The following is a 22,663-nucleotide window of genomic DNA, read 5'->3' as shown; positions in this document are numbered from 1 at the left end:
TTAAAAGAAATATGATATTAGAAATGGACTGGGATATGCCTGCTGGAAGGTTACAACACACATGATGCATATTACATGTATATAAATAAATATACTATTTATTTCATTAATGTGTGCATACTCGTCATTTCAATAATGAGCTCTATGAAATCACATCTGCAAGCCATAGAAAATCCTTTCAATGCTTCCATGTTTTTCTTTGTTAGTTTATGTTGTTATGATGGAATTTAGCAAGATCAGTTGGATACAGTATCCCAAAAGTCAAGTGTAACTTACAGAAGATAGGTCTGGGTTATGACAACATTCAGATTGACTCTTAGCATTAAGCTGTGGTCGCTATGTTAGCATTGAATCTTACATGTTCATTGTAACCAGTCCATCAGAGGATTGGATTCAGGAGGGCTTGAGTACATATGTACTAGTGTAAACTGTAATAGTGTGGTTGGAATGCACTTAGGAGTGTAACCTGTAAATTCAGGAGTGGCCCAACTTTGTCAGTTCAAAAAACATGGGGTGTTGGAAATGCAAATGTATAAACATCCTGAAATAAACAGTACGGTATACATGTACATGCCATATCAGATCAGATCATGGAAATGTGATCCATTTTGTGTCTCTTGAACTATACTTCAAAACTGATGTAGGACTCTGGTTGGAGGAATGTTTTCTTGAGATTTTCTTTTTTTTTCAGTGAGTGCAGCATTGCAGTGAAAGATTCTGCACGTTTTTAGTTACGTGTCAACTTTTAGTCATGTTCTTTTCCTTTTTAATAAAATGATAGCAATTATTGGCTTAAAAATGTTACAGACAACTTGATGTGTGCTGAGTCTCCATGACATATTTTTTCTTGTAAGTACCATAATATCAGATTGAAAGTGGGTACAGGATCGTGGTTTAATCTTGATAAATTGTAATTCATCTTCAGACTGGAAATGGATACATACTGCAGCAAAGCCTTTGTTTTGTTTTTGTATGGGGGTGGGGGAGTGGGGGGGAGGTGTTGGTAAAAGGCAGATGGTGGAGTACTTTTTGGGTGAGAAATTATCACAATATAGATCAGTTGCTTTTCTAGATGAATTATGATATAGCTGTGAGTTTCAGATAAATTCTTTGTGTGGGTGGGGGAGGAGTTGTTGATCTTTACCCTAAGGAATGTATATGTACATGTAGTTTTGACAGTTATGTCACTCATGTGACTGATGATTTTATTGTACATCATAATGAGCTGAAACCACATTTGGCTTAATGGTTAATTTATCAATTTGAGATCCCTAATTCTAATGATTTGTTATTTTAAATTTTCTGTTAATATTTCATGGGGGGGACGGCATTACAGCTGCGTTACTTTACAGAATCCATCGATGTTGTTGGTAATTGTAACATGAGCCTGTTTCTAATTGGAGTGGCGAGTGGCCTGCAGATTGGACAGAGTAGACAGGGCCTGCTGCTATCAGGGGAATTAACTGTGTCAATACAACTGGTGTGCTATATTAATAGTTTAGTTGCTTTACTCTGGCCAGCAGTCTAGACAGTCTTGTTTGGCTGATCTGTGCATACAGACTGGGCTGTCTCATTCATTCCCCATCTACAGTCATATCAATAGGCCCAATAAACACTCCTCTCAAATAATGCCTTAGCTTCCTATAACAACCTATGAAGTAAAGTGTGTGTAATGTGGTCTGGCTGGTACTGCCAAGCTGAAAGTGAGAATGTGGATGGGATAGATGTTTAAAATGACAGAGATAACATTGTAATGAGTTGGCAGTACAATAATGCTCTTCCCATAACTTTGAAAAGCAGACTGTGTGGTCTGGCTGTTACTACCAGACTGAAGGCTGTTTCTCAAAGGGGTTGTAATGTTAGGCCAGCCGAATCACCATGACATCACATGCTGATAGCATATGCTGCCTTGGTATTTGAGAACCATGTAACATTTGCTATGTGAAGTAGCCATGGATCCATGTGAGTACAAGGATATAGATGTGTGAAATGATGATAGTAATGATCGCACTAACAGTACACATGCACATGTACAGTACTGCACTTCCTGCACAGTATAACTACAGGTCTGTTGTCAGTGTTTCAGTGCTATTCTTAATTGTTTATCTTGGGCTATTTTGGTGACCTTATCATGATGTGTTTTAGCTCTGAACGTTCTAAGCACATCATTTTCACAGCAACATATTCACCATGGACTCACCCTGCCACAAGAAAACACAGGGTATATACATGCACCTAATGACTCCATGTCGTCATTTTATGAATTGTGAAGTATGACAAAAACTCCAAGCATAAATACAGCTGTACATACATAGATGTAAGTGAGTGAATGAGTGCTGAAGGTTTAACATCCTACTTAACAATGTTTATGATGACGAAGGAGTACATGTACGTGTAATGTGCCTTCTTGTTGCAGGACGGATTTCCACCACCCTTTTATCTAGTGCTGCTTCACTGAGACGACTTACCGGAGGCAACAAAGCCGCCCCACCCGAGTTATTATACTGATACGGGTCAACCAGTCATTGCTTAACACCATGAAGGGCTACAGCTTCTTCTGTTAAGGTCTTTCGCATAACCCGACCCAGGATTGACCCTGGATCTTTTGCCCCTGAAGCTGACACTCTACCAACTCGGCCATCGGGGCCCGTCTACATACATGTACATACATACATACATACATACATACATAGATACATGTACATATATTCAGTTGACTAGTTGGTTGTGTAACATAAAATAAAACATCAAAATACACCAATCAATTACTGGTTAATACTTGATATTTGTTGACATTTTCATTTTATCCGACAACCCATCAAGCAAACAAGCTTGAATGGGACAAGCTTGGTCGATGTGGTTATATCATTGGTGTGTTGATATTGCCCCCATCTCAGTGCCAGTGTTATTAGAAATATTTCCAGTGCTTGTTTCATGTACTGCTTCACATATGTTTCTTTGTGATGTAAATAGTAAAGCAGACCTATCCCGAGTTTGACATGTTGTGTTAGACTGATTCCAGTTTTTAAACATGCTTAAAAACTGACACATGTTTTCTTTAAACTTATCCAGACTTAAAGCTAGGTATGCTGATATACTTTCAAGCCATTGGACATGTTCACAATTTATGTTCTCTTACATCTTAAATTTATCTTGTCTGTTTCAGTGTGCAGCTTTAACTACACCAAAGGGACTAAGTTCACTGCCATGTCAGACAAATACCCTGGTCATGAATGTGAATATATACTCCATGCGCCCAGTGAGAGTAACATAGTTTTGAACTTTACTGACATATTTGGTTTCAAGTCAGAACAAAACAGTTCAGTTACCAACCAAGGCAAGGCAAGAGAGAGCAATCGAGCTGCACGGCCAGCCCTGGCGAACGCCACTGCAGCAAGCACAACAACAACTACAACAGCAGGGAGCTGCCTCCCTCAGGTACAGATATCCAAGCTGGTCAGTGGGAGTGAAACAACAGTCTTACAAACTTTCTGTCGGGGAAGAGGAACTTTTAACACTCCCCAAGTCTTCCGCACAAACTTTAGTGTAATTCGAGTTCTCTACAAGTGGCTGCCTGGCAGTGACAGTGGCTTCACACTGGACTTCAGCTTTCACCAGAAAAAAAGTGAGTACGCTTAAATTCCTTGGCCTTTTCACAAATGAAAGAACAGTTTTCTGTGCAATGTACATATACATGTATGCACCTTTTTTAGTTTATTTTCAGGCAGAACTACCTTGGTTGGATTGGGAAGTCTCAGGGTTTCGCAAAAAGTGTAATTGTATCAATCTACTGCGTACTGAGTAATACCCTCAGAATGTGACTAAAGAAATGTTTTGCAAACATTTGAAATGGTTGTAGGATTACAGTAGTAAGATCATAATTGGAACAGTGACAAACAGCACATGTACATGTAAGGCAAATGACATTCTATGGGTAAACCATGGATTGTCTACAAGCAGTATATTGTCCAGATGTTATCTTTATTTATGTCCACTGACCAGGTCAGTTGTAGATACATGTAGGTAAGAAGTGGGAAATTTCTCTCCGTAGTTATAAGGATTACATATATGATAAAAGTAGCATGCATTAGATCACCAAAGGTGATACATTTGATGTTGTCTTAACTGAACACTATAAATTGTTGTAACTTGTGATTTGACTTATTGTGACGTATTGCCCTCTATCATTCAACTCACCATCAACAACATCATGAAAACTGCTACATTTTTCCAAGTGACTGAAACCACCATTGGTGTCACAATTAACATTCTAAAAACAAAGAGAGATAAGCAGTGGATATTTTCCGTACAATGTTGCAGTGGACAGTTGTTAAGATTTATAATAAGAATACATGTATTTCATGAATTTTTTTCACAATGAAAACTGGTATAATCTTTCACAATACCAGCTAGAAGAAGCTTGTTAACAATAATTTAGTCAAAAATTAGATGTTCACCTGAGCACCTTTAAATTTAAATTAATAAATATCGTGCATTGTGGGTGAAATCAGATCTATCCTGTAGTTTTGACGAAGGATAATTTCACAAAGCTGTAGCTTGATTTGTAATAGTCACCTATAGAAAATTGATTAGAAGCACTTATCTTGTCTCTCAGTGATACCATTAACCATACATGTACATGAGCGGATTCCTTGACGTGGGGTGCTAAGCCGTTGCAGTCCATCAGGTTTACATGAATATACAGTATACAGCCCCTGGGCAGAGGAAAGCCTTGGACTGACATGTCAGATGGTCATGTAAGCTTTCCCTTGACCTTCCTGAGCTGTCATCCAATACTGGATTCCTTGACAAGTGTCATGCATGATTTATTGAATATATGGTATATTAACTGAGGCAATTCCTGGTGTTATTTTATAACAGTCGACTATGCGGGCGGTTGTTCATTTAGCTGATGCTGCCCTGAGCCGGATGCATCAGGTTGTAGCAGCTTATGTATCAGAAATAACCCTTGGATATAATAGACATCTGTTGGCATTTATGCTATTACTGTGGTATTTGGAGAAACTGGTGAACTCTCATAAATGATGAAATGACAGGATGGTTCAGAAGCATTGTCAATTTAACATCCCGTATAGATGATTTACCTAAATCGGGCAAATGCATGTTTTCTCTCATTGAATGTTCAGGTTTGCCCAAATTGCAAGTGGGTTTTTAAACCCCTTGTTCAGGTCAGAGCCAACACATTTCATAAACAATTCTCTTTGTGCAATGCTACCCATATTTTATTGGGAAACAAAAATACATTTGTGTTGGTTTTATTCCCGTTGCAATTGATCATTTTTTCCATGTACACTAGAGCTTGACTAGATCCATTGATTAGGAGGCCTTTGTACATGTATATCAATAAAATGTACTTCATTGTTTTTTCTGGAAGACGTTTGTCACCAGAAATGGAAACGGGCATGCAGCTCAGTTTTATACTGTACGTTGAAAGTTTATATACGTATGCTCAGTTTCAACTTATTTGGCCTTGGTCATTTATGGGGATCAAGTAGGCAAAGAAGACAAATGCTTTGAGGCTAAATGTTTTTTTAAAGCTCTTATTTTGTTGTAGAAACATTAAGCATGGCTTATTGTGATCCTCATACATGTACATGTACATCTATAATCCAGAGATTAGCAGATGCATTTAGAAATGTTGAACAAATACAACATTTACTGGCCATACAATTTATTAGCTGGTTATAAATGGATCAGAGGTCCACTGCGATTACCCTCAGAGGTGTGAAAGCCATAAACAGTGATGAACTGATGAAGACACCACGGACAAACCAGGAAATAATAAAACCTCCTACGGTCCATCAAGCTATGAATGGGCACTTCCTGTAACAAGTTATCTGATTTGCCTGACCATTGTATTCCACTGCGCCTCAAGTTGTGTCTTCATTCCATTTTGCCACATCACAGCCTGTAAAGAAGTTCATTGTCCTTGTTTTTGTACATTTTGAGGTTGTTTTTTCATGGGGAATGCTTATTTCAGATATCATGATTGTCTACACTTTTATACTGTTCACGGGTCTGTTTACAGTGCAAAATCTGGAGAGAATTACAGGAATCCACGCACAGGGCTTTCTAGGGCTTCATAATGTCGGTGAAAAGGCCACCACTTACAGGTCGTTTTGATGTGATCATACTAGCAGGAATGTTATCAAATACGCCTATTACAGCCATAAATATGGTCATTGCGTTGAGTTACAACAGAAAGTAACCTAACGAGTTTAAAAGAGAGTTTCATGTATTAGCCTTCAGCTGCGACAGCTTTGTCATACGAATGTACAGGAATCTCATCTGACTATAAACTTATATTCTACGAACTTTAAATGTCAACTAACTATGACATCACATTTTCAAGGTCAAACTTAGCCTGTAAAGTTCCTGCAGAAAGACGGATGATTTCATTGTGCTTGCCGTTTGAAAAGCTGCTCCATGTTCCTATTATTTATGTTGGTTACAAAGACATATGGCGGTTTGACATTGTACATCAATTTGCTATACTGCTGAGCTCCGTGTGTGATCAAGGGAGGCAACTTCAGTGCTTGTGACTGACATTTGCCATTTTGATGGAGACTTTCGTCATATTGATATTAACAATTATTAGGGGATAATTTGAATCCATATAATTTGAAGATATGGATCTTCATTGCACTTTTTGTAATCTGTCAGCTGTTTGGTGAACATTTGTGTGGGTAAGATGATGTGAGGGGTTATGGCTAAGAAATTGGGAGGGGGCAGAGTATCACAGTTTAAGATGGAGGTCATGTACAAAGTAAGTGTTCTGTTGGCAAACTTCAGTGGTGTGGGTATGAACACAATAAGTTGTGGAGCCTTTGATAAATACACAGCATTTTGATCCATCTGCCAAAGTATTTGTCTGACAGTGCCATAGAGATTTGTGGTATTGCCAGTGCATTCGTCTGTCAAATCCTTCACATGTGCTCCTCATAAATCTGCATTCCTGTTATGTTCCACCATATTGTTCTACTTTTACAGCCCTTTGTTGGAAAGATGCGATATTGGCCTAAACATATTCTGTGTCAGTAGCCCAGCATTCATACATGTATAATGTATGCACACTACATGTATGTGTACATGCTTTCTAAAACCTGCTTTCTAGCATTTTTATCTGGAGAGACTGAATTTTTGTTTTCAAAAGGGAAATTCTGAGGAATTTGCGAGGAACCTGTTATATGCAGCTCCATTGTTCTTAATACATGTTTGTAATCCAGGCTGAAACATTGATCATGAAAGTCGACCTTGAAAAAACAGTGTTGTGTACAATGTGTGTATGCTGCCTACAGTTGTAGTGAAATGATGTATATAGCTCTAGCAATCAAGATTTCTTGATGTCACCTAAGCATTGGATAGCCAGTTTTCTAGTGTTTAAAACATTTCTAAAATGTGTCACATAATAATAAAATAAAATTAAAGCAGTTATCCAACAGCATTTGTGGGGTCCACGCTACTCATGTTTTCCCATTTCTTGTGGTCTGATGTCTATAAAGTTCATGATAATGGGGGGGGGGGGGGAGGGAACGAGAAAAGTTGGCAGGAATTATTTGGATTTGAACCACAGGCAACTAGATATAATATCCATTGGCGCTTGTGTGAAAAAAATAAACATTGCTCTCAGATAGTTGTGCTTTGCGGCATAGGCTCTGTACACTCTGCAAAAATTGTGTGCTGAACAGTAAAAATAAGAATAAAAAAACGTGAAGAAGACGGAATGTAATGGATTTGAACCCTAGATTGCCAGGCATCATTCACAGTGGAACTAGAATAGAGATCATGCAGTTTGGATCTTCTGCTGAGAGAACAAAAGAGAGAGAGAAAAAAAATGTATTGTTGCAAAGTTGGTGCCCAAGAACAAAAGACAGAAAGTAGACATTGTTGCAAAGTCTGATGTGACAAATTTCATGCAGTCTTGAATAAAGCTGGCATGTTTAACATTTTTGAGAAAAAACTATTTTGAAAAGTTTCTTGGGCAGTTACATGTATGTGAAAACCACAACTCACGCGAGAAAAGTTCTTTGAAATTCATAATCCTGAGGTCTAATTATTCTCAGAAATGTTTTTGTTTGATACAGTTGTCCAGTTGTTAGAGTTGACCTATTTTTGAGCTAATTTCATTGATCAGTTTTGGCCCAATTTGCATACCAAACTCCATGATTTGGGGAATCTTTGTAGGATGATCCACCTAAAACTGTAAGCAAAACTTTTATCGTGATAGATTTTGCAAAAAAAGATTTTTTAAACTTATAAAATTCAAAATGGCTGCAAAAGGTGACAGGCCAAACAGCATAAAGTTGCTTCACATGTTCATTATTAAAACTCCAAAGTTTGTTTTTTCTGCTTTTGCCAGTTTCCAAGATATTGCAATGTTACGAGTAATACTAAGAATAATAATAGACTAAGAATAATGATAGCATCGACCCCTAACAGTACGTCACATAAATACTTATTTAAAAAGTAATACGTTATTTTGAAATATTGATTGATCTGTGTATTTGTGTGTTGTACTTTGGTCAGTTTGGCTTTTTTCCTTGCATAAGTTATGTAAATATAATGTTTTTTTCTCTGTAATTAAATTTCGTGCATGCATGAAACTCTGCCTGTAACTATCGTCTCTTGTTTGATTACTAAATTGCGTGCATTTCCTGCTGGCCGATTCACTGATTGCAGAGTGCCTTCAAGCATTGCATATTGGATGCATTGCAGTTGTTTGTGTTTCTACTTTGTGATTTCATCAACATGCATGATTACAACAGCTAATTAGTGCAATTTTAATGTGGTTAGTTTCCAGAGTGGGTCTTGTGAGATGATACATATGGATTGTCTTATTTTGGTGTTTAGTTTTTGTTTACGTAAACAAATTTGCTTTTCCTTACAGGATCTTTTGAAAATGTAATGTCTGTCAGGGTATGAATGCCTTCAAATGAATTATTGAGTACTGGTATGGCGAAGTGGAGCTCAAGCTGTCTGTCTTTGTTTCTGCTGTACTGGGTAATAATTCTCCTTTCTTATCGATTCCTTTCATTTCATCAAACTGGCTTCAGTTTTACACTTTGTACATAGTGAATCCCCCTTGATTTACATGTATTGATTGTTGTAACTATGTGACACATATAAACCTTCACTACAGCTAAAGTTACGAATTCAACCTCTACAGACGAGACAATACTTTGCATTTGTGTCTCACAATGGGAAGAAGATTAAATATTTCATCAAAATCACTTTATAACCTTGCACGTTAAGTGGTTGAGGCACATATAGTAATGGAGAAAGTGCAGTATATTTATGGACTGTATCCTTGTACTAGGTAAATGCTTCAGGCCCACAACTGCATGTAATATAAGCTTTTATAAACTTGATTTGAAAGCAGTTTTTTGAGTGGTGAAGGTTTTAGATAAAATTTATTATAACTGTGTAGATAAAGGCTAGTACTAGACTGCATTTAATTCGGTTATTTACTCCACTTTTTCATCCTACATACAGCGTCTATGTTTTCCATTATAGAGAATTAAGATATCTCCAGATTGCACATATACTGTATATATCCTAACTGACCCAAAATTCGCCCACAAAAGTGCATTTTTACATGCAAATAAATGTCATAAAATATTATTTTTGATGCTGAGACTTACATTTTTCCAGTAGGGTATTATCTTACCATCCAAACAAACCTTAAAGCACCTTTCTATGGTGTATAGAACTCTTATAATCAGGAAAAATGAGCAAGTTAGTGATGGACAAAATTTATGGTCATTTAGGGTATGAATTTATGAGTTATTGCCCTTAGTATTACTTAAAGAAATAAATTACCTCAAGAAAGTTATGAGGCAGTGCAATAGTATTTTAAAAACTTTAATGCTCTCAAAAAATTGAACAAATTGCCTGTTGGATAGCAGTATTGAAAAAAATCATGCCTATTTTACCGCGAAAACTTTAATTCATACAAGACTGTTGGGTATGAATTAATGTAGGTTTCCCTGGTGGAAGAGGATTAGTGAAAATCATTGTTGTCTAAAAGTTTGCATAACAATGGGATATTTCTGTGGGTAGGTCTAGATTTCCGGTATCAGTTTTGAAACAGTTGATTATAATAAACAAGCATTTTGATGCTGTAGATAGGCTATGTTGAGCAATTATTTCATTCATGGCTAAGTTAAACAATGCCTTACATGAAGTTGCCTTACATGGAAACTACCCATTTGCCTCTCCTCCAAGTAATGTTAGAATGTGCAAACAGCCACACAAGTGTCGTCAAATGCTCATCGTCACCAAGGCCCAACATCCAAGGAAAGCTGGATACTCAAGAAATTCAAGCTTAAGGCCAGTGGAATCGGCAACAGGTATGTTCTAGCGATGGAGAGGCAAACACCTTCAAGCTCTGGACCAGGGCCGACTGCCTGTAATACATGTATTATGTATATGTTTGATTTCATTTTAACCAGTATATAAATGTTCACTCTACATGTGTGTGTAGCATATTGGTTATTGGAGATACCCAACAACTATTTTCACATTAAATCTTCCAGAGACACAATATGTTATGTTATGCTATGTTAGTCTGCAAACTGCATTAAGAAATATTACGTTAAAAAAAAATCCATGTGTAAAAAAAAATCATTAAAGTAGGACCTATCATGTCGGTTGTGGGGCCTGGGGAGGGTGAGGTCATGCCGTTAAGACCTGCTGGGATTAGATGTATGTGTTGAAAAAACTGTTTAGAGTATTGACAAATCCATGCATTACCCACTCTTTTCCAGAAGTCATTGTGTGCAGTAATCTATAATTACCTTTTAAAAGTTGCATTAGATCCTTGAAAAGCGTGTACAGCAGTTAGTGACTGGGTGATATGATGTGCCGGATAAGTACAGCTGTGCTCCCAGAAGGTTGTGATTGTAGTGGGGTAGATTTTTTGATGTTTGCATGGTCACCAAATTTTACTGGTTTTAAACTTTTTAAATAATGGGAATCGATTCAGGGGACATCATACTGTCTATCTGCAGTTTGGCAGGCCCAGCGCTGAGGATCAAACCCCATCACCCTTTCGTCTTCAGTCATTACCTGGCCGCAGCTTCTAAGATGGTTGTTTGTTCTCAATCCTTAAGCTTACATGTGTTATCGCATGATATAAATATGTTGGTTCCTTGCATATTGTCTTGGTAATACATGTGTACAAAGATTTTTTATATACATGTACAGGTCCATGCAATAGTCTGCTTGCATGCTTCTGTAAATGGATCAGGTAAATTAACATCGATTACAACATTCCTGACTTCTCTTTTGGGGTATTAGAATCCATGTTAAGGTAAATGGTACTTTGTATATCGAGCTGAGCTTCTGCATTCATGTGTCTCCTGCAGGCAATAGGCCTTCTGGGAATTACCAGCAACTATGACGTAAAGCAAGATTTGTTTTTTTGGAATGAAACAGGAAGTGGGACTTCATCTGTTGAAGTATGTAGTACATGTGTGTAGGTTATGTCACAACAGTGACGAATATTTTATGGACAACATTGTCAAAAACATATCTGCCTTTCCGAATTGCAGAAATGTTGAGACATCTTAAATGAAGACGATTTTTAAATCACCTTCAAATGGATTAATAAAATACATGATGTTCACTCTCTGCTTTATAGGTAAGTTTGTTTCGCAAAATCTGATGGCGCACTTGGAGTTATCAGATCGCAAGAATCTTCCTGGAAAATGATTTGAAAAGATTGGTTTAGTTCTCTGCAGGCTAGTGCCTAAATAGTATTAGTATAAGTTCAGCAGGCTTCAGTCAGGTTGAGACTTAACCTTTTGTTGCCTGGCAATGACCAGGAGAGCCTTGAAGCTTGCACTAGGCGAAACCCAGCCCTGCTTGCCAGAGAAAAATTTCATCAGAATGCCAAATAACCCTAATCAATTACTGCGTCCATCCATTCACTTCCTTGCAAACGTGCCCTCATGAAATTTCAATGGGCAATTTTCTTTTGAAGTTGAAGCATGAAACAGGTTTTGCAGAACAGTTTAAACATTCACGAGTAATTCTTTGCCATTATAAACAGCTCTTTTGTAAAAACGAGGTAATAAAGGGCTGAAAGCAGTTCCTATCATGCACTGGTTCGAATCAGAGTTCTTGTTTTAAAGACTGTTTACTTGATAGCTCTGACATAAATGTATGCATGATTTCCCTTGGTCGCTTTTTTATCCCGGACTACCACACAGCATCCTCTGTATAAAAGACACATTCAAGTCCTTGTATCCCCATCTGAATTCACAAACATCGTTGTCGCTATAAAAAGCATGCTAAACATGCAGCTTGCCAATTGTGTAAACAAGATAGGTATGAATTAAGTGAGCTGCAACTTGCAAGGTGACCTAATCTTATATATGTATCAGCAGGTCATGGAGCCCTATGCGTCTGCTGGCTGGCAACCTGTCGAAGAAGCTCCTTTTTGCTTCAAGCCCGCAAGGCCATAACTCCTGTGTATAAATGTAACATACATGTATATGTAGGAACTGAAAACATCACACCTATGTTGGAATCTCATCCACTTAATCAGCGACCAGTTCTCCAAGGCAATTTGCAATTTAAACCAAAATGTAAAACATCGATATAGCGCACAGTGTATGGTCCAATAAGTTGAAATTGGGAGACATTTTTCTTGACATAATACTTTCCAGGTGGTTTTAATTTTAACTTCTGCAGTTTAATTTTGACTTATACACTTGTGGAATTGGCCCCAATGCTTCCACAACCCAAAGGTGAATGGAGAAGGTGCTTTTGTGATTATCATTTCTGTTCAAAATTGGAATTTTTTGAAGTCTTAAAGTTGAAGAATATATACCACTACATTTTTCTTTTTCCTCATTACTCTTTTCTTTTTTTGTGTTTATGACTTGATGTATTATAGTCTGTTTCTTTTAACTTGTCACCTATATTCAGCTGTCTGTCATGCTTGCTACCAAGATTGTCTTTTGTTTAATAGTGACATGTAATACCACAGGTTCTGCACTTTGATATGTCCAATATCTATATTATTACAAGGAAAATGCAGTCAGAAAGCTTTTTCTAATTCATAATGTTAAACTCCATGAGCTTAGTTTTGAACTCATAGACTACATTGTTTTTATAACAGAGTTTTGTAACATCCAAGTCTAAAATCAGTTGCCGTGAGATCATATACTACAAGTGATAAACAAAATTCACTTATCAAAGTTATATTATACATGTATTAAAATGTGTAAACACTTTTAAATATGGCAGTGTCAGAAACAGGGTTTAGAGTGGAGTCCCATAGCAGCATAGGGAACTGGTGTTGCCTTCCATCAAATCATGTTGAATTCCACCCAATATCGAGCATGCCTCTGGTTTTTAGCCTGTACAAAGTAAGGCAATGTATTGTGGATGGGGGGGTGGGAAGCGTCTGTGTCCGACTCGGTGTCGGTGTTAGTGTTCAGTTAACTTTGTTTTTAGCTCCCATATAATGGGCTCTCATACATGGATTGAAGGTTAAGCTTCTTTTTTGTTAGCCCTCTGGTCTAAGGTATGGTTTGTACGCAAATGTACATACTCGGATGGAAGGGTAAGCTTTTTTTTTTTTTCAGCTCCTGTATATTGGGCTCTGATATATGGATTGAAGTATGGTGTGTAAAAGTATTCACTCATACGGAAGGTTTAAGGTTTTTGTTTTTAGCTCCTGTATATTGAGTACTTATACATGTATTAATGGTTAAGCCTTTATGTTGTGCTTTTTTAAATTGTTCGCTCTCATGTTTAATGGATCAAAAATACTCAAACTGCATTTTTCTTACCATAATATAGAAGTCCAACATATCAATGTTTAGAGCTTGTGGTGTTATGTGTCACGAACGGAAGACAATTTTGAAAGTGAATACAACTGATTTTACATACATACTGTAGAGCTAAACATAGGCAACAAGTTAACTGAAACAGACTATAGAATCAATGTTACGACGAAAGTCAGGGGTTAAATCTAACATTAAGTACTGCATGTACATGTATTTTCCTGAAGTTTCAATGCATATAAAGCACAATGACAGGAGGCTGACCATTGATGTTGGCTGACACTCTTTGTGCTTATTTATTACCATGAATTACAAAATTCATGACTTCAGTACACTACTCTATATATTGAGTTGAAGTTTTGCATTCATGTGACTCCCACAGGTACATTCTTTTGGTAAGCCTTACTACAAAATCCATGTTTAATCCGGCCTTAGTTGTTTTTGCAGACAGCCTGTGCAGCCGTACACAGGCATACTTGTGGCGTAGTGACTTTTTCTTAGGCTTAACATGGTTTTCTTAAGCTCTACTGATGGTTTTCTTTGGCTTTACGTGGTTTTCTTCAAACATGTCAGATGTACATGTTCAAATGGCTTGGCTAAGTGATTGTTAGTCCCTTGACCTGTATGGGCTGCACTGTCTACTCTGCATGCATGGGATGTACTGTCTACTCTGAATGCATCTGTGCTGTGGACTGTGAATGCATGGGCTGTACTGTCTACTGTGAATGCATGGGCTGTTCTATCTACTATGAATGCATGGGCTGTGCTGTCTGCTGTGAATGCATGGGCTGTGCTGTCTACTGTGAATGCATGGGCTGTGCTGTCTATTGTGAATGCATGGGTTGTACTGTCTGCTGTGAATGCATGGGCTGTACTGTCTACTGTGAATGCAAGGGCTGTGCTGTCTACTGTGAATACATGGGCTGTACTGTCTAGTGTGAATGCATGAGCTGTACTGTCAACTGAATGCAAGGGCTGTGCTGTCTACTGTGAATATATGGGCTGTACTGTCTACTTTAAATACATTGGCTGTGCTGTCTACTGTGAATGCATGGGCTGTGTTGTCCACTCTGATTTAGGCATAAGTTATGCTGTCTACTGTGAATTCATTGGCTGCATTGTCTACTCTAAATGAAGGGCTGGGTTCTACTCTGAAAGCATGGGTTGTCTGCGGTAAATGCTCGGGCTGTCTACTCTGAATGCATGAGCTCAGTGCTGTCTACTCTTAATACATGGTCTCAGTGCTGTCTACTCCGAATGCATAGACTCTGCTGTTTACTTGGAATGCATGGGCTCAGTTCTGTTTGCTTGGAATGCATGAAGTTTATGCAGAATGAATGGTATTGCTGTCTGGTCTAAACGCAAGGGCTATGCTGTTTACTCTTGAGTGCATGTGCTGTGCTGTCTACTCTTGAGTGTATGTGGTTGCTGTCTACTCTAAATGCATGGCCTTTACAGAATAATCTTCAGTGCATGCTGTCTGTTTTGAAGGCATGATCTGTGCTATCTACATGCACTCTTGAGCACAGGGCAGTTCTGTGTTGTGAGGAATCACTGATAAGAGAACTGATCCTTCTTGTATCACTCAGCCTCCTGCCAGCTGCCAGGATCTTCACGTTTCTCCAAAGCACATTTATTGCTGCTGTTGTAAAGGTTTTGCTAGGCTGTCTGATCAGGTAGCAGCTGTCTGGATGTAATCTGCTGCAAGCATGTCAGAGGGTTCTGATCTCGCTGCATGAGGAGGAGCACAATGCAGAGCAAGCATGTGTCATCGTGAATGCAGTTTACAGTTTATGAAACAGACAAGGGACCCCAAATTATCTACAACTCTTATTCACTGCTAGGACTTAAAAGTGTACGTGTGTTTGTAGGTATATATTTGTCCTTCATTCTGAAATAATGATGAAGTTAGTCTTGTACATGTACATGTTCAGTGAACAGTCCTGTGTAAACAAAATACACATTGTGTCACTAAACTTTCCATGACTCGGCAACTTCACCTCTTTATTGCACTGAATCATCTTCTGGTTCCAGTCGCACCTGGGTGTGATAGAAGAACATAGTTTCGTGCACAAGTCATATATATATATATATATATATATATATATATATATATATATAGGAAAGCCAGTCAGTGACGTCTTGTGTGTGTTGTTGTTGTATTCAGAACTTTTTAACTGCACTCACTACCAGATTTTCCATTGGACACCATATCAGTAACACAAGACAGAGGAGATTTTCCCAGACTGTTGTGGAGTTAGCAGTTGTTATAGGTCATTTGTTCATTTCACAAGTGATGTAAATAATGCACATATGTGGATTACATGTCCTATATTAAGGAATTTTACAAGGAACAACAAAGATATGAAATTTCCTGATGTAAATGTAATGTAGGCAAGGGACTTAAATGTTCCAAAGGCTAACTGTGCATTGTACAGTATTTAGGGTGTTACCTTTGCTATGGCATAGTTGAAATGTATGACATCCTTAAGTAGGCTAATAATGTAGTAATGAAATGGTAAAAAATTTTATACCAAAAAAATCTGGTTACAAACAATCAGTTTAAGTGAACAGTGTTTAATATTTGATAATGCCAGCTTTACAGCCATCTCACATTTCATACCATAATAAATAATGGTACTATAACACAGGACTCATGCTTAAGTGTGAACCTCACTGTATTTGAGTTGTGTTTTAGATGTATATGTATGTACACTGTACAGTATATGTGCTTTGTATATTCTTAAGCAGCAGTTTAAAGTAGAAGCTCACAAACAAAAGACATCACATGCATGCATGTTGATGGCCAAAACAGTTCTTCAAAGACCTTGTAAAAAAAGCAAGATTAACTAAGGACTTAAAATATATTTTCACAGCTAATTATTATATTCTCATGCCAAAAGCTATGAAAGGATAAATAACAGTTGCTGAATTTTTTTTTAACTGCGATAGGCAGATCTATATACATGTATGTCTGTCTATTGGTTGGTTGGTTAGCGAAATTTTTGCATCCTGTATCTTTTGACGAGCTGTTGAAAACCTGGTTCGGGTGGTACCCAAGACTTTAAAGGGGTTCACAGATGTCATTTTTCTTCATACTGACTTCCTGGTACCTCGCGCTGCTGGGCGAAACAAAAAAAAATTCAATGTCAGTGCAAAGAAAATCTCAATTTCCTCTAGAGAAAGTCTGGAGGAAATTGAGTTTTTCTTTGCATTGACATTGAATTTTTTTGTATAGCCTGGCACTGTACCAAAATTGGATATACAATGTATTTGTACTTTACCATCTATCATTAAATTAAGTAATTATCACTGCCTATATGACCTCAAGCTAGCTGCCTATATGAACAGGCAGACACAAAAAGTGAAGACCTGTTAAGAAAACAGCCAAGAACATCGATCTAGACAGACTGAAATGCAAATGTTGTCCATTGGTCTTGACATCACTTTTAAACAATATTTAAGACAATATTTTACTCTATATTTACAGTAGTTATGGTCAAGCCATAATGTTTTAGAGAATATGTAGTTGGCAATCTCAGTTTGTTAAAGGAAATGTCAAAAACAACGCAGAAAGAAATTTAAAAAAGCTTTTTGAGACAGTATGATTAAAATGATGAAACATCTATATGTATACTGCAAACTGATAGTGCATCCGTACAGATGTTCTGTTTATTATCTAAATTCACTGTGACATCAGGTTGAGCACAGTTATGGACAAGGCATGAGTCACATGAAATATTCCTTGAAAATCAGTGAATGAGAAAATGGAGAAACTCAGAGAATGATTGTTAAAGATAGAGAGGCTACATTTTTAGAGAGGTGAAATTAAGTTTTTTACTGAGGTCTGGAAGCGAAGCGGGCAGAGTCCCATGAGAGCATTTCTGAGGTGGGGAAAATTGTCACTGATTCACCAAAGTAGTTCCAGTTTTAGAGTGTACTGCTGCAGTGTATTTTAGTGTCTCTCTAAGGTTTTCTTCTATTTAGGTGTGTAAACCTGCCTAGAGCTAGTTATTGTGAAGTACAATACTTAATTCATAAAATACTGGTCCAATTACGTTTTTTTGTGTTGTTTGTTCGCACTCTTTAGCTGCATGACACAAAATGGTTGCATTTTCAGTGATTCGGCCAAACCATAATTGAAAAAAAAATGTTTGTTACGGATATGACATGGATTAGCATAGGCCCGCTGACCAGTTGACAGGCTAGTAAAATTTGAAGTAACTGGTGGTTCTTTGACGAATAGAACACTGCACTGTTCCTATTTACTGAAATTAGGTTCAATATTACAGGTTTGCTCTGGCAGGAGTCAGAAGGAAATTCATTTCGTCCTCTACATGAATGTTACAGCACATTCATCTTTACGCCATGTCTATTGAACCTACCTTTTAATACCACTAGTCACACTAGTTTCTGTGACGTTGAAGTTAGTGTGCGCTACATATATGTTCTGTGAGCACATGTACACCGATGACTGTGACGTAATGAAGGAAAGAGCAAATGAGTTTACAGCTTTGGACCCCCTTGATACAAGCTGGAAAGAGTTTTACGTGTTCCCCATTGTACTGCATAATAACCCTTTTAAACCCATGGGTTCTAGTAACTCAATGCATAAAGACACCATTCTAACAGGAAGTAAGGTCACACAGCTAAGAAGTTCTAAACTTACAAAATTGTAGATCCCCCAGGCGTGGGCATGTCAAACTACAGATACATAGATTAATGTCCCCTGAGTCCATTTCGATCATTTATAACGAAAGAGCAATGGTAGAATTTGGTGAACAAACATCAGAAAATCTACTTCATTACACGCATGAGGATTTCAGAATTGCTGAGAAAGATTTTCTTGGTTTCGTGTATTTTTGACCTGGTAAACGGTGGGAAATGTTTCTTCGGTACCCACCAATTTCCGCCATAGGAAGCAATTTAACTGTAATAATTTTAGTATTAATGGCATTTCATCAAATATATTGTGGTGTTTGGTGTTATTTACAGGTCTAATTTTCATTTACTTTGTGAAGTATAAAGTACCACAATCCCTCAGCCTTTTTCTTTAAAGTGCATGAAATGTCACTGATTGATTGAGGCATTTCTGACTGCAGGATATGAAAAAAGAAAGGAGAGAGCTGGGTATTCCAAACTTTGTCAGTTTGAGTTATCTCCCCTTCCGGAAGAGTACAATGCAGCATGTGTTAAATACAACTACCACAGCAGCCTTGCAATCATACAAATCCCAGAATCCAAATTTTACATGAATCACAACTTCCTTGGACAAGATCCTTGATTGGCTTTCTGTCCTACATGTAATTCATCGGATGTACTACTTCCTGCCCGTCATGGAGAAATTGAAAAAGGTCAGTTTTTCGCGAGATAACCTGTGGCAACAAAGTACAATTGCTTAGCGACACTGTAACCACAATTTGATATGCTTAAAGGCTCACAACTGAAGTCTTCGGACAATTTACTCTGCTCTGTGTTTACTAAGCAGTACTGAGTGAATAGCCAAGCCTTTTTGAGTGGAAAACGGTCTTACGGTTCCATGAATTTTTAATCTGGGAACCAACACGGAAACGGAACGATCCCCTTCCGTATAATCCTCATGCCTGCCACCACAATCGATAAAAACAGTGAAGAAAAGAAATCACAGTTTCATTCCCAGTATACCGAAGCTGTTACTTGCTTATTTGAAACAGCAGATTGTGATGCTAACTGTAGAATTCCTAGCCTACAATGGCCACATGGGAGATAGGGGGCTGGTCACAGGAGTCACCACTGCATGCTATTTTGGGACGCCTGGTCTGCTCATTTAACCAGTGTATATGTAGCTCTAGCAGGAATCATTTTTCTCACATCTAATGAACAACATACTCATATCTTTTACTTTTCCAATAGGCTGGTAAAGAAATGTAATATTCTACTTTCAACACTACTAATATCTGTGCCAAAGTTTAGAAGAATTAGGGTACATTGAAGGTGGTGTAAAATTTAAATTGGCATCATCAGTAAGTTTTACCAATTGCTGTTTCTATTCAAGCCTTTGTGTTACTTTTTTAAAACATACAAGATTATCTTGATTGTTTCTTTCACGGGTGTTGAGCGATAAACTGCTAGCGTGACTGCAACTCAACAATCTGCTGACCTGACAGCATGTTTCCTTGTGCGCATCTGGTATCGCTTGACTTCATTGTCTGTGGACTGCAAAACCATGCCAAATTTCCCATGAGTACTACCATCATTCCATGGTTGTCCAACTCCAAACCAGAAGGGTGGCACCTTGTGTGTCCTGTAGGGTGGTTAGTATATGAACAAAAGTGGGTCATGGTATCGCCCAGTTGTTCTGCTGTACACGCTTTTCCTGGATCCAGTGCAACTTTGTTTATATATGTCAATATTTGTTGTAAACATGTTTGAATTATGTTAATTTAATTTTCAGGGTTCTAAGTTAAGAGGTGTACATGTAGGGATAACTGTACTTGATGAAGTCACACGATAGCCCTCTGGAAAAGCACTCAGTGGATAGGGGAATTGCATTGCAGGGCTTTTGAATACATAATCCCGGCAGATCTTCATGGTGTGATGTCAGTCGGCCAGGGCTCTGCGGCCGACAAGATAGGCAAATGGTCCAACTTTAATGGTTTTTTTTAAAGTGGAACATAGACATAAAAATTTTTTGATTGTGGTTTACTGATATACTGAGGTGTACATCTGAGGTGTACATCTGAGGTGTAATATTGAATTGTAGCATATCTGATCTGACATGCCTCTGAGGTATATTTGAGGTGTATGTCAGGTTTTCTGGAGGTGTATCTGAGGTACTGCACGTTTTGCAAATTATTACTTCAAGTACACGTAAAATACGCCTTAATTGGTGGAGGTCAACTATTAGGCCACTTTCACGACTCACCATGGAGACAAAGCAATCGGTAAATTCACACGCTGGGTGGAGCGTTCCATGTAAATCATGCCACATAACAATCGATCATTGGGTGCATTACATTTTTTTTTGAACCAAGTAACTAAAAGGTGTTGCTCTGTCCATGGTTGTTTCTAATAATGGGCTGCAAGGAAAAAAAATGAATGAACTCGACACCCATTGTTTGAATGTTAACCAAACTCGCTGGTTTCATCCATTTTAACTAGACCCGAAGCAAGTGATTTATGAGGACAGTCCCTAAGTGCTGTGGAAAGGCTGGGTTAGAAAGTAGGAGCTGGGGCGTATACTTAAAGATAGGGTGGATGTACCTGAGTGTAACGTGATCACAAGCTCATACAAACCACTCAGATATTGCTGCATAAATTATAGATCAAGTTTGAAGTTTGTAAGTGCAATACTTTGTTTACAGCACCTGTAAATTTTCGCCTGGTTAACAGCATGGAGGTATATATGGGAGAAGGAACATCTCATTCTCTTCAAAGTGTTCAATGTACGATACCCTTTCGATGTACATTTTAACATCCTTGCCAAGCAAATAAAGATACATGTACATACATATAGAAGCCTACAATGCATTTTTACTTATTTTTGTTGAAAGCCTTTTCCATCGATTCAATAACTTTTTCATCCATTAATTAATTAATCTCGTACCGCTAAAGGACACGAATAAGTTTTCCAGACTTTTTCCTCACCGTGCTTCATTGTGGTGAATTGAAATGGGTTGCATTGTTTCACCATTATGTTAGCAAAAATCAGATTTGTTAGGAAACCATTTATGGGGCCCTAAATTGCCACAGCTGCACATTCAGTTAAGTATTTCCCCGATCTTATTTTTGTAAACAATATATAGTTGTGCGGAAATGTGATTTTATGGAACTCAAACATGACCAATTTGGAATATTTTTGAAAAAAGTCCATGTATTTCAAATGGACAATTTTCTCACTTTTTGATCATAATTTTAAAAAATTGAGTTGCAGAGCCCAAAACCCATCAGTACCACGTAAATGGCAAAAAGTAATGCTGATGGGAAAATAACAATTTTATCGTACTTTGCCCGCCAGAAAGTAATGAAAGACTCGAAAATGTTCCCAGTGGCTCCAAAAATATCGCTGTCCTATACAGGCTATGTGTTCTGATGCAAAAGTCATATAGATATGATTAAATTGCCCACTTACATGCACAAGTATCACCTTACTACATCTTTGTTGTACACAGAATTGGGAGTGTATGCTCTTTACTCAAAGTATTAGAATCAAAGTTAAACAAAATCTTAAGGGTGGTATCTCAATAAGTAGAGCATGCAGTGACACAAGGGGGTGGTCCATGGCTTATACAATGTGTGCATATTATTTATCATAAATTAACAAATTCATGATTTCAGTACTTTATTTATTGAGCTGAAGTTTTGCTTTCATGTGTCTCCTACAAACGAGCTCTTTGGTAGCCTTGCTACCAAATCTAAGTTTGAAGGATAATGTTTAAATAAGATCTCTTATTTTTATACTTGTGTGGGTGAGGTGTATCTGAGGTAGGGCCAGTTACGCAAATTAATACTTCCAGTACACTTAAGTACTGTAGTGAACAGGTGGTTTAATTATCAGTGAACAGATAGCACAGATAACTGTCTGATAAGTGTGGCTGGCAGGCACTGTTCCAGTGGTGTGTCCAGTCCCCAACTGTCATCCAGCTCTCTTCCTGCAGTCACTTCCGGTCTTTGGGGTACGGGTGTGCAGTATACGAGCCTGCAGCCTACCGCCTGCACTACCTTCCACCCTTGCATATGAATAGAACATTCTTCCCTGTCTACCATTGGGTAATTCAAAGTTTTGCACCAACAAAGTAACCAACATACAAGTCTGTCCCCTATGAGCCAGTGGGACCCATCCCTGACCACCTTCAAGTATTTATGTA

General features: G+C 37.9%; 1 protein-coding gene across 2 annotated transcripts in view; it reads left to right on the top strand.

Annotated features, from left to right (window-relative positions):
- LOC135466067 (uncharacterized) overlaps positions 1-22,663 on the top strand; it is a 95,693-nt gene that overhangs the window by 55,162 nt on the left and 17,868 nt on the right. For both annotated transcript variants that reach the window (XM_064743480.1, XM_064743479.1), the window contains one exon: positions 3,167-3,625. In XM_064743480.1, the coding sequence (XP_064599550.1) occupies positions 3,167-3,625 (459 nt within the window). The remainder of the gene's footprint in view (positions 1-3,166; positions 3,626-22,663) is intronic.

The sequence above is a fragment of the Liolophura sinensis genome, chromosome 5, assembly GCF_032854445.1.
Source record: "Liolophura sinensis isolate JHLJ2023 chromosome 5, CUHK_Ljap_v2, whole genome shotgun sequence".
NCBI classification, from domain to species: domain Eukaryota; kingdom Metazoa; phylum Mollusca; class Polyplacophora; order Chitonida; family Chitonidae; genus Liolophura; species Liolophura sinensis.
Note: the sequence above shows the minus strand (reverse complement) of the source record. Positions and strands in the feature narration are given on the sequence as shown.